The sequence below is a fragment of the Pyrgilauda ruficollis genome, unplaced genomic scaffold (assembly GCF_017590135.1).
Source record: "Pyrgilauda ruficollis isolate IOZ18807 unplaced genomic scaffold, ASM1759013v1 scaffold80, whole genome shotgun sequence".
NCBI lineage: Eukaryota > Metazoa > Chordata > Aves > Passeriformes > Passeridae > Pyrgilauda > Pyrgilauda ruficollis.
This window is the reverse complement of record NW_024529933.1, coordinates 2,199,929-2,212,149: the sequence shown is the minus strand read 5'-3', so window position 1 is coordinate 2,212,149 and position 12,221 is coordinate 2,199,929. Positions and strand designations below refer to the sequence as shown.

General features: G+C 39.1%; 1 protein-coding gene across 3 annotated transcripts; it reads left to right on the top strand.

The window, feature by feature from the left end:
- The first annotated feature begins 3,471 nt into the window (after window positions 1-3,471).
- STMP1 (short transmembrane mitochondrial protein 1) lies at window positions 3,472-11,448 on the top strand. Of its 3 annotated transcripts, none has more exons than XM_041487474.1 (4): window positions 3,472-3,621; window positions 6,654-6,707; window positions 9,200-9,298; window positions 10,818-11,448. In XM_041487474.1, exons 1-3 carry the CDS (start codon window positions 3,514-3,516, stop codon window positions 9,278-9,280), a joined length of 243 nt encoding a protein of 80 aa, XP_041343408.1. In that variant the 5' UTR covers window positions 3,472-3,513; the 3' UTR covers window positions 9,281-9,298; window positions 10,818-11,448. The 3 variants fall into 3 exon arrangements, 2 of the variants coding, with proteins under 2 accessions (XP_041343408.1, XP_041343407.1); XR_005956850.1 differs by having other exon boundaries at window positions 3,473-3,621; window positions 9,200-9,349; XM_041487473.1 differs by lacking the exon at window positions 10,818-11,448 and having other exon boundaries at window positions 3,474-3,621; window positions 9,200-9,663.
- Window positions 11,449-12,221: the final 773 nt, after the last annotated feature.

Here is a 12,221-nt window from a genome sequence, read left to right as displayed (position 1 = left end):
AGTGCATGTCTCCATGGTAAGACAAAAGAGTCCTGGATAATTATAATTTCTCAGAAACCTTGAAACCACATCACAGATTATAAAAGATATTTTACTAAAATAAAGCAAAGAAAATGGGCAGAACTAAAACCCAAATGTACCGATTAATCACAATAACACTTTAACAGAAGTTTTAGTAGATGGTTTTCTGGCTCCATCTGGTGTTTATTTTACAAAATTTCTACCTCAAGGCAGAATGATTTCCCTTTCCAGCTGCGCATGGGAAATGAAGAGTGGTATTAAAAAGACAGTTAAACATACATAGTATGAGGACTTACAGTCAAAGTTTTATATTATTTATTGTGAAAGTAAAAAGAGAATACTTTTTAAAATTAGTTTTTATATCCTGTGACTTAAATAGTTGTCATCTCTGAGAAAGGTCTTCTATAGCAAACTTATAATTTCTCCTTAAGATACTGCTTAGAATGCCAAAATACTATTCCTCCCTATCAGCCTTGCTTTGCTTGCATGCTCATGATGGCTAAATCAATACTACTGCTTAATTCAAATAAACTCTCAGTTTATTATCATAAATTTTCACATCAAATATTTTATTGGTGCTGCTTTCAGATCTGACAATCACATATTTACTGCCTGTACAGAAAAATCACCTGCTTCACTTGGTTTGTAAGAGTTTCTAGGAGGAGTTGATCCATCGCTGTCCCAGGGGATGAAGCAACACTAATAAGTCTTTAGTTTCCTGGGCCTTCTTTTGGGCCCTTCTTGTAGATGTGTCTGACATTTGCCCTCTTCCAGTCATTAAAGATATCCTCTGATCTCTGTAACTTTTAATTATAAATATTAATATTATAGACAGTGGCCCTGCAGCAATGTCAGCCACTTCTCTCACACTGGGGCAAATTTTGTCTGGGCACATAGACTCATGGGGATATCAGAAGATAAACTCTTCTTTGTTAGCATATCATGACAGAACACCCTTCTTTTTCTACTGGGCCTAACATATAAAACATCCTTGTCCTAGTATATTCATAACCCAGCAAACAGTGTAAAAATGGGGTAAAATAAATGTTATCCTTTAAAAAAGGTATTCCCACTTTTCATAGAGTGGAGAACATATGTATTGCACACGCTCTATAACAATAATATTAAATCAACATGAATGCATCTTTAAATATGATTTAGAAATTGAGAATAATGTTGAGTAGCCAGTACTTCCTGACAAACAGCCTTTCTGCATGCCTCAGGGGCTTGATTGTACTTGCAGAATACCAGAACATAGTAGATAACATTGAGAAAGTCTTCCCTAGCAGCAAAAATGTAGGTTTGCTTGGTTTTTGGGTTTTTTTTTTTGGTTTAGCTTCTCCCCCCCACAGACCCATCTATAAAAGCATAATTGTTGCATTTATAACTACCAGACTGAGCTCTTCCTTACACTAACAGAGCACCCACCCTCTACACTCTCTGACCCAAAATGATTCAGCATTGGCTGATGCAAATGGAATAGTTTAACTTTAAAGGAAAAGAAAATTGGCAGTCCTCTAAATGTCACAGAGGAAATTTATGGCATGTAGGAAAATAACCTTGTAATGTTGAGCCAAGACTGCCTAACACATGTTGTATTCATTATAGCCTAAGCACAATAACAACATTTTTAATGAACCTTATCTCCCTGTGATGATACTGTGGAGGCATTATAACTACTAAAATAACTACTAAAATAACTACTAAAGTCTTGTTTGCCCCATTGGGTTTCTGACAAGTTCTCAGGCTGGAATCTAATGTTATCTCAGTGCTCTGATCCTGCACAAATGGAGAAGGCTTCAGTATTAGGAAAATAGCTATTAGCAGCTCATTTGTTCTTTGTGAAAAAATGCCAATCACTTCTTTTTAAATTTTTAAAAGTTTAATAGTAATAAAATGGTTATAAAAATAGTAATATAATTAGAGTAATAAAAATTTGGACAATTAGAATTTAGGACAATATGAGACAGTAAAAACAAAGAGTTACAGACAGTCTGGGCACCTCTTTCTGGGCAAAATAAGCCCGAAAAAGGACATACATTAACACAGGATTAACCCTTAAAAGCAATAGCCTGTTGCACATTCATACACCTCACACATGATGCATAAATTCGATTCAAACAAAGGATTCTGTCTGGTCAGCGCCAACTTCTTCCTCTTGATCCTGACAGCATCTTCAGAGCTGAGTGAGGCAGGAAGAACTCGATAAGAGAGCAATAAATTCTTTTCCTCTGAAAGATTTAGGTGTCCTGTGGCTGCTATTTCGGTGTGAGTCCTCTCTTTAAAAAATATCTTACACAGCATAGTTTCTATTTTAACATTATGTTATAACCTAAAATTATATTTAACACACTTTTAAAGAAAATTAATACAGCATAACATATAATATTAATTTTAATATTTGCGAAAAGCCAATCATAAAATACGCATTTTTCACATTCTTCTTTCCAGAATGAAGCTCATTTGTGAGACCCCTGGAACAGTCAGTCATTTCAGGGGACAAGGAAGCCCAGCCCTGGCCCTTGTGCCACACTCATTCAAATCTTTGTGTCACTTCCAGCTGTCAGCTCTTGCACAGGGAGAGAAGAACACAACCTCTTTGGGACCCCTTGAAATTCAGGAGAAAGTGGTCTCAAGTCTGGATCCTTACCAGGGTAAAACCAGAACAAAAAAAAAAAAAAAAAAAAAAAGGTGTTACTTAGTATCTTTCTGTGTTTTCCTGAAGTGAATAGGAGATACTTTACCTCACCAAGGTACCTTCCTCAGAAAGGAGATGCTACATATTTTCTGTTAGATGGGGCATTGGAGCCTTCTGGGAACTGAGACGTAATGAGAGTTAACTTGCTTTCAGGATAGAGTTTCCCAATAGCTCAAAAATATCAAAATATCTGTATCTCATGGGGGGTTTTGGTTTTTCGGTTTGCTGAGGTTTTTTTGTTTTTTTTTTTTTTTTTTTTTTTTTGTGATTTTTTGTTTGGTTTTTTTGTTTGTTGGTTTGTTTTTGTTTGTTTTGTTTTGTTTTTTGGGGGGGTTTTTTGAGTTTCTTTTTTGTTTTGGGGATTTTTTTTGGTGTTTTTTGAGGGTTTTTTGTTAGGCTTTTTTTTTTTTTTTAGTGTTTGGTTTTTTTCGGTTTTATTTTTTCTTGTCTGAAAATTTGCGTGGGGTGGGAAGCGTTTTGAAATAAATTGCGATAAGGCCTGTGATCTCTTACTGACTTGCAGCAGGAGAAATCTTCCTAACTGATATTTACTGCCCAAATCTCAACGAATTAAGTGCAGCCATTAAAAGAAGCTGAACCCAAAGTGATTCACAAAGAACAACGACTCATGCAACCTAAAAAATAACCCAAAAAACAAAAACAAACAATATCCACCGCTCCATTTCCCCGTGCAGCCCCTCCAGAGCAGCCAGAAATGGCGGGCCGGCAGCTCCCCCTCACGTCGGGGCGCGGCGGGGCCGGGCCGGGGGCCGGGCCGGAGCCTTTCCCCGGCCATGGCGGCGAGGGCGGGCCCGGAAGGGGAGCAGCCGCCGCCCGCCTCACTTCCCTGGCTGTCGGGCGGGGCGGCAGCGTGGGCAGTGGGCACCATGCTGCAGTTCTTGGTAAGGCTCTGGGCTCCGAGACGCGGCGCCGCCGCCATGGCGCGGCACCGCACGGCGGGGTGGGGAGGCCGCTGCCCGGCCGAGGGGAAAGGGCGCGGTGTTCGGCCGCACCACGGCCCCGGGTCCGGCCGCACCGCGGCCCCTGTCAGCGGGGCGGCTGCGCCCGGTGTTGGCTCCCCGGCAGCGCCCCATCCTTGGGCGGCTTCCCTTCTCCCGCTCCTTCTGCCGCTCCTTCCCACCCGTCCCCCTTGTTGTCGCAGAACGGTGCCTTAAATCTGCTCTGAAAATGTAGTTCCACGGCTTGTTTTTCCTCCAAGTCGTGCTCTTAATTTGCCTCTGAGATCCTGCTTGCTCACGGTGATGCTCCCCTTGCTGCTCATATTTCTTTGTGTAAGCATAAATGCCTCTCCTTTAGTGAGAGCAGGGGCGTCAGCTCTTGCCGTTTTGTACACCCTTAAAGGTGTACCGCTGCAGATGTGGATTTTTATACATGGAAATTAAAGCAAGGGATCGCGTTTCATTACTGCCCCGAAAACAGCAGAATTATTAAACTGAATGTTAGACTTCATTTTTCGTTGGGGTGAGATAATGCAGCAGGCTAGTGAGTTTCATAGCAGGTGTTGATACAGAGCAAGAAATGATGGCCTGTTGAAAATTGGGATAGTCTTGCCTGTTTTTATATAAAAAATAAATAAATGAGGCCTACTTCTCATCCCAGCTTCATAATAACAAGTGTGAAAGCCTCAGTCATTTCTGTAGCTGTTTATAATCCCCTCTGCACCCCAGTGGAAACCTTCAGTAAGGCTAAATATGGTTAGCCTCTCTCAAAGTATCTGTGTTTATCTGCTCCACTGCTTTCTGCTAATGGGTTTTTTGGGGTTTTTTTTGTTTTCTTTTTGGTTTGTTTTGGGTTCTTTTTTTTTTTGATGTTGCTAGATGAAAATACTTTATAATTACAACTTCTTTTTAGTGTGTGACAGACAAAATATATACTAATTCTGGGTCTTCCCTGCTTGTGCGTAGATTGGATGTTTGACTCTTGCTCTCCCTGGTTAGGGCTGTAGCAGAGAGATAAAGGAATAATCTCACAAACCTTGTGTTTTTGCAGTCCAGAGTTAAGCTTTAAATAAGCCATTTGTTTACAAAGCACCTTGAAATGCTGGGTGGAAATTGGAAGACCCTGAACCCTCATCAGTCCTGTTGTTTTTAGTGAATATGCACATTTTCATTGGCTATGTGTTTTGCTTTCCATATAATTGAAGTCTTAAGTAGTGATCTTTTTTCCCCTCCCCACCGCTGGAATCGTCAGCTCTAAAAATAAATGTAACTGGGTGGATGCAGTGCTGGACTTTCCAATAAAGGAGTACACTTCAAGGGAGTACTGATCTCAGTACTATCTCTACTAAATAAGGGTTGTCTCACAACAGAATATTACATATATTGGAGAGGTTCTAGGGTAAAAGCCGAGAACACTGCTAATAAACAAGGATCTAGTTTGTGCTTCCAGGTGGCTTCCCAGACCCTGCTAAAGATACAGGAAATTCTCCTCTTCTAGAGTGCTACTCTGAATTAAGAGGACCACAGGTCTGGTTTTCATCAGTGCATTGTTTGTTAGTATCTCCCAGAGTACCTACTTAGCTGGTAATTGAAACCACAAGAGCATATGATAACCAGGACAGTGCACACAGGAATTATTAATCTTAAATTGTTAAAGCTAAGTTTAAAAAAGTAATTGTAGGAATATAAGGATATAATAAATATAAGGAACAAGACCAAAAATGGGTTTAATAAAATACTGAAGTAACTTGCAGTCAGAGTTCATTTGACAACTCTCAGCCAATTTTAGTTTTCTATAGATAGATTTTCACCAGTGCTGCTTATGGAGTGTGGATCACAGAAAACATGAGTTGTGCTGGTTTGGGCCTGGAAAAGATGTCTGGTCAGTAAGTGCTAGCGAAGTTGTTTTGTAGACTGTGGTTTTATTTTTCTTAAAATAGTCTTATTTTGACAGCAGTGACCATGAGCAATAACGATTTCTTTAAATAGAACTGTCCTCAGCTGTTACAAGGAGTGATTTGTCTACTGACAATGAAGGAAAGCACAATAATTTATAATAGTGTCCCCTTTCAAAATAGTTAAAGAGTTTTCATGGTATAGGGCAGACTTATTTTGATGTGTAACAACAAAAATAAAATGTAGGATACTGAGCAGTTGCTCAATGAAAATCTCATCACCTGCCTTTGAAGAGAGGAATTTTTTTCACTCTAGAAGTGTTATGCTTGAGGATTTTCCTCAGACAGTCAGACAGGGTCTGGGCCAGGAACTATGCTTGTGTTTTGCTCTTGTTCTGCTTCCAGAATGCATTTTTATGGACACCCTTCGTCAACTATAAGTTTGCACTATAAGTTGTCAGAAGAGGTTGTGCCCAGCTTCCAGCCAACTGTACTGCTTTGGAGGAGCCCCTAGATCAGAGTGGAATTGGCTGACAGCTAATCTCTGGGGGTCAGAAGGGTTTGTCTGGAAGATGCCCAGCTGTTGCTGCAGAAGAGAAGAAGCAGGCTTACATCAGTTTAAGTTCATGTTGTGAAGTTTTGGGGTTTTGTTTTTACTTCATACTAAGACATGTATGTCCCTTTCCAACACTGAGCACTGTTCTAGTGGGGTGTTGTTTTAGGCTTTCCCATCATGGACCAAGAGCTCTGTGATGTGTAGGTCCCTGCTGCTCTCTCCCCATTTTTCTAGGAGTTACTGCCTTTGTGGGTGTGTAGAGAACTGTACAGGGATGAACACAGCTTGATCCAAATAGTCTTGGGGATGTGGATTGAATAACAAAACTGTGTGGTATTTTGGAAATGATGGCAAGGTGTTTCTGGTGAGGAAGATGGGAAAAATAGCACCTCTCTGGATGAAAGATGAGAAATTATGTAGGAGTGGAAACTCATTAAATAACTTGCAATATCCCTTTTTCTTTATTTTAGCCAATAAGCTTTTGATGGAAGGATGTTAACTCTTCTCCCTTTCTTCCTTTTTAGCTTGGTTTTACTCTTGGCAATGTGGTTGGGATGTATCTGGCTCAGAACTATGATGTGAGTATCCTGCTGTTCTCAGAGATAAACCTGTCCTGAACTGAAAATATATGACCATTTTTCCTCAATTAGAATTGAATCAGTCTTTATTTTGATGGTTTATATTATTGAGCAGAATGCAGATCATGCTGACTTGAGTTACAGGAGAACTGAGACTTTTTCAGGAAGAATTACCTCACTGAAAGAGTGGTCAGCCATTGGAGCAGGCTGCACAGGGAAGTGATGGAGTTACCATCCCTGGAGGTGTTCACGGAATGATGCACTTAATGCTCTGGTCTAGTTAACAAAGTGGTGATTGTTCAAAGGTTGGACTCTGTGATCTTGTAGAACTTTTTCAACCTTAACTGCAAAAAAAAAAAAAAAAAAAAAAAAAAAAGTGTAACGAAAACATCATCTGTGGTAGTGTAGTGCTTAAAGCCTAAACTTCTGTTCAGTCCTAGAGCCCAGCCTTCTACAGGCAAAGACAGGAGAAACTGAAAAGGTTTATCAATTGCTCATGAATTTTACCAGCACTAAATACTGGTTTCCTGTCTAGGATAGCCTGTCTTCTTACAGTGTTCTCCACTCAGTATGACTGTTAATAAAAATCCTCAAAGCAAAGCATGTGAAATGTCTTTCTTCTGGACCTATACGGAAAATAAGTTTTGCCAGCTTTTTTTTGTAAATGTGATGCTTTCTCCTACCTCAAAAATGTATTGACCTGCATTCTTTTTTTCCTTCTTTTCTTACAGTGAGAAAAGAAAGAGAACTTTCTTTTTTCAGATCTCAGTTAACAGTTTTCAGTGTGAGAGGGCAGAGGAAAAAGATTTCAAGCTGAGCCTTCAAAACATGCTTTTACTTTCTGCTGAGTCAGCAGAATCCCTTGTAAGAGCAGTGCCACTGTAGTTACTGGCTAGAGGAGTTAATAACATTTTACATACAAATCTTTTAAAATTCTTAGGCAGTCTGTATTAGCCTTAATAAAAAACCAAAGTTTTTGAGGCTCTGGTGGAATTTATGTTTTGCTTTCCTTTAATCTTCAGTATTGAAATCATCTTGCTTAGAAAAAATGTTATAGTTTGCTCTTTGTTTATGCACAAATATGGGTGTTTTTTCCTGTCAGTCAGTCCAGTAAAAGGAGTAATGAAAGTCTGGTGTTTCTGTGCAATACATGTTTTACAGTGTTACAAAAATGTAGTCAGAAGAATATATTTGGATGTATCAATATGTATCACAAGCATTGTATGGTGCTTTTCTGGCAGCACTGATAAAGTATTGCCACAAGAGGGAGACTCAGGCTTTTGATTTGCTGAATGTAGTTCCCTGGAAATGCAACACTGACTTGCAGGATGAAATGGAAATTTTACTGCTGGTGTTGGAGAAGATTGGTTTGAGGTGACATTTAATATAAGCTTGTCATAATGAGGTCCTAATTCTGCAGCTGTACACACAATGTGCTTAGTAATAAGTACTTGGAGGGTTCTGCTGACAGTGGTGGAGTTCTCTTGATTTTGTTTAAATGTCAGACGTGTTACAGGCTGGGCTCTTAATTTCATTTGCTCAAACAGCTTAATTTTGAAAAGGAAGGTTAGATGAACTTGTTACCAGTTCTGTGAGCCTCAGACCATTCAATAAAAGAACTGCATTCTGTTTGGATTAGCTTCTGCTCTGTGGTCAGGTTACATATGGAGTAAAAACCCAGGATTTTTTTTTCACAGCTAAGAGTGGAAAATTTGCTTTAATTTTGTTTTAATCATACATTATTTTGTAAAATCATATATTATCACTTCCCAGTTTTAGCTAGTCATAATCTTTTCTTTGCTATTAAGAGGTTCAGCTTTTTTTCCCTTTCAAGTTATCAAAATTTACTGTTGGACTATTTTATCAAAATTATTTTATTTGTAAGAGAGAGCTGAAGATTTGGAGCTCACAAGCAGTAAATTGAATTTTCATTCAAGTGTGAAACTGCAATAGGGTGCCAATTTGCAAATTCCCAGTGAGGAATTTGGTTTCCCACAAGATGAACCAGGAGAAATATTTCTTAGTAAATTTCTTGGGAAGATATTTTATGCTCTTGAACATCTCTTTTCCCTTGGGTTATGAGTAGTATAGTGCAATCTAATTTCCATTCGAAAGCCTGTGCATCAGTGTTTAAATCTGCTTATTCTTGACAGTTTGTCTTCTTTCAGTCAGGAAGCCAGACTGGTCATGCTAAATTTCCTGTAAGGTGATCCTTTTTCCTTCCTCCTCTTCCCATCACCACTGACTTACAGACTTAATAATCTAAGTATTTCCTGAAGCCTCATGTGAGGTGCTCTCATCTGCTGTTTGCCTGATACTGCTTAGATTTAATCTCTATGCAAGGTAACAGATACTGGAAATATATTTTGAAAACCAGTTTAAACTGTATGGAATTTCTTGCTGTGTGTATGGTATTGTCTTTCCTGATGAAACTCACATAGCCCAGGATTTTTTGTTGTGTGGAGTTTGAGTGTTTTGTTTTTTCTTTAAAGATTCCTAACATTGCAAAGAAGTTGGAAGATTTTAAGAAGGATGTGGAAGCCAAGAAGAAACCTCCTAATGACAAGTCCTGAAAGAGCAATGTTTCCCAGGTCAATTCTGTGTGTGCACCAAGGATGCAATTTACCTTTCAGGCAGCAAAGGTCAAGTAGAGGGTTGGCATGGGAGGTTGCTCCACTCTTAGACTCCTAGAACTGGAATATCCTTCTTTTGAAAGGGCGGCTGTGAACTTTTCCTGGGACTGATTTTCAAGGGTTTCAGAATTTTGATTTGCCACTGTTGCGTGACTGGATGATCTCATTTGTATTTTTCAGTATTTCTTTTCCTAATATTTTGTAACCTGTTTTTACCTGATCCAACTGGAGTGCTTTTGGTCCTGTTACAATTATAACCTCACACTTGATAATACCCTAGCTCTTAGAACAGCACAAAAGAAATTAAATGCATCAAGAAGTAACTTTCAGAGTTTCTTGTCATTTGTTGTGAGCAGTGTTACTTTACTATCCTTAAACCACACACACAAGTAAAGCAAAAAAGCAGCCATTAAAACCCCTGGTGTGTGAGAAAACACACATCCATTGTAGAACTCTTGTCTTCTGCTTGAAACCATAATTCTGCAAAAATCCTGTTGTAAATTCTGAAAAAAAAGTTGCAACGATTTCAGGAGATGTCAATTTTATTAATTCAAAAATCTATCAAGTATTTTTTTCCCTTAAAATGGAAGAGGTCTATCAATTCTGTAACATGGCTTAAATGACAGAGTCCCCTTGACAGTTTTTTGCAGGATGTGAAGAACACAGAAAAGTGCCAGGAAGATGTTTTTGCTCTTATTGAGAATGCCTGGTGATGAAGTGCTCCAGAGAAGCACAGAGAATGATCTCCATTTGTTCAGGCTCTAGATTAAAGCATACCTAGAGTGCTTCTCCATTAATGTTTTAATTAGGATGAGGATTGTGCCTTCAAAGTGGTTTGTCCTTTTACTATGTTTTCATTCTCATCATAGGAAAACCCATAGAGCATGGGTCCCTATTTGTCTCAGAAGAGACTAAATCAGAAGATGTACTTTGATCTCTGATGGGTGTTTAGTCCATTAGACAGGTCTAGGGGCACTCAGAAGGAAAAGAACTAAGCTCTGGGCACCAACTGTATTGCTTTGTCAGTGAAATGTACTGTTAAATCAAAGCTTTAAAGTACAGAACTCTCTATGTACCCATGGTAATTTTCACTCTCTACCCCAAAACCTTTAATTTTTGATATGTCTGAGTGGACTCCCAAGTTCAGGAGTTCTCATTGGATCAGTAAAGGCACATTTATAGTGTACTATACACTAAACACTTGCATCCTTTACCAAAGTTTGGTGGTGACATTGTTCTTCCACAATGCATTCCTGAAACAGGAAAGTATTACTCATGCGAAGATTCTCCTTCTTAAGCAATATAAATATATACAAGGAATATTTCACCTGTGATTTTAAATCCTTCCTTTCACCTCTGTCCTGAAATGTGTAGCTGACATAAAAGTTTTCAGTCTTTGCAAAAGGTTATTTGAGAAGTTTAAAAGCCAGCTCAAGTCAGACAATCTTAGTAGTGATGCAACCAATTTTCTCCACAGGAACCACTCCAAGAAACTCTGACAGGGAGAAACGGTTGTACCACCTGAACCCAGCTATCAGAAGCCCTGTGGTAGCAGCATGTGTGGAAGATATCCAAAGAGATTTCCATTATCTTCAGACTTCAGACCTGACTGAGAATTTTCTTCCATGCCCAGAAATGTTTCCCTAGAGTGATAGTGCTGCACAGCTGTTTTGATGTTTTCATGAACATGATGAACTTAAGTTTCCCTCAACTTCCTCTCCCTCCCCTTCGTTTCCTATTCTTGAGCATTGAAAAACACTGTCTCTAGCCCATTCATTTTTCTTTGCTGGCTATGTAAAATTATATTAGTGTTTAAAATTGGATTATTTCTTTGCTCAAACGTACTTTATTGTTCTTCCCTTTCTTTACATGGGGATGAGAAGTGAGATAATGTTAAAAATCTCTGTATTTGTTGCCAAGCATGCCAGATACTCTAAAAGTGTTTTTGGAGCTTTTCAGCTAAGCATTCCAAGCAGATGTTAGAATTGTTTTTTTTGGTTTTTTTTTTTTTTTTCCTAGCATATTAGTAAGTGAAAAGCTGCAGATGTAATGCTGTGGAAACAATATATGCTCATTAGTATTAAAGACAGGATTTCTGAGGTGTTTCACACTGTTAGCAAAACTTTCCATTTTGGCTCAAGCTGGGTTTTTTCCTCCCACGTAGTAAGCTGTAAATCTGGATAACATTATAACACAGCTGATAGGACTTGGCAACTTCTTAATAACACATTTTACCTAGCCTGAGGTTGTTCTAGGTGATACTAAAATTTGACCTTACCTTTCAGAGGGTGAGCACAGATAATGAGTGCTTGGTGCAGGTCTTGCATCTGGTGGCTCAGAATGCTTTGGATGCACTAGTGTCATAGCAGGGCACAAAAGATGGATGCTCCATGAAGTTAACCAGGAGCAAGTTTCCCACTTAACATGGACTCTGTGAATGTCCACTTCAAATGCCTGTGTGGGTAGCTAAAATTGCCAGCTAAAATGTGCAGGCTTCCTTCCTTTCCTGAAAACAGTTGTGTTCATGTATTGATTGTTTTGAGAGATATTCTGGAGCTGAAGGTTCAAGGCAAAATGGGAGGAAAGGAATATATGAGCTACTGACAGACTTCTAAAACATTTACTGTGGGTTGAGAGTATTATCCTGTGCTGGAAAATGCTGCCCTAAAGCTCTTCTGCCATTAACCAGTCAAGGGTTAATAACAAAAATAAACAAAAAGCCAGACAGCAAAGCTAATTGGGTGCCAGAACCCAAATAAAGTTGGTGGATGCACCTCACAAAACTTCACTAACATGAATGTTCATTGGTTTTACATCCCAAAACCACAGCCCACTACCTCATGCATCTACCTGGTGGGATATGGCAGTGGCGAGTGCCAGC

Coding starts and splice junctions, on each gene's coding strand:
- STMP1 (XM_041487474.1), top strand. CDS start 3,514: ATGGCGGCGAGGGCGGGCCCGGAAGGGGAGCAGCCGCCGCCCGCCTCA. Junction 3,622..6,653: donor GCACCATGCTGCAGTTCTTG/GTAAGGCTCTGG, acceptor CTTCCTTTTTAG/CTTGGTTTTACTCTTGGCAA. Junction 6,708..9,199: donor ATCTGGCTCAGAACTATGAT/GTGAGTATCCTG, acceptor TTTTCTTTAAAG/ATTCCTAACATTGCAAAGAA.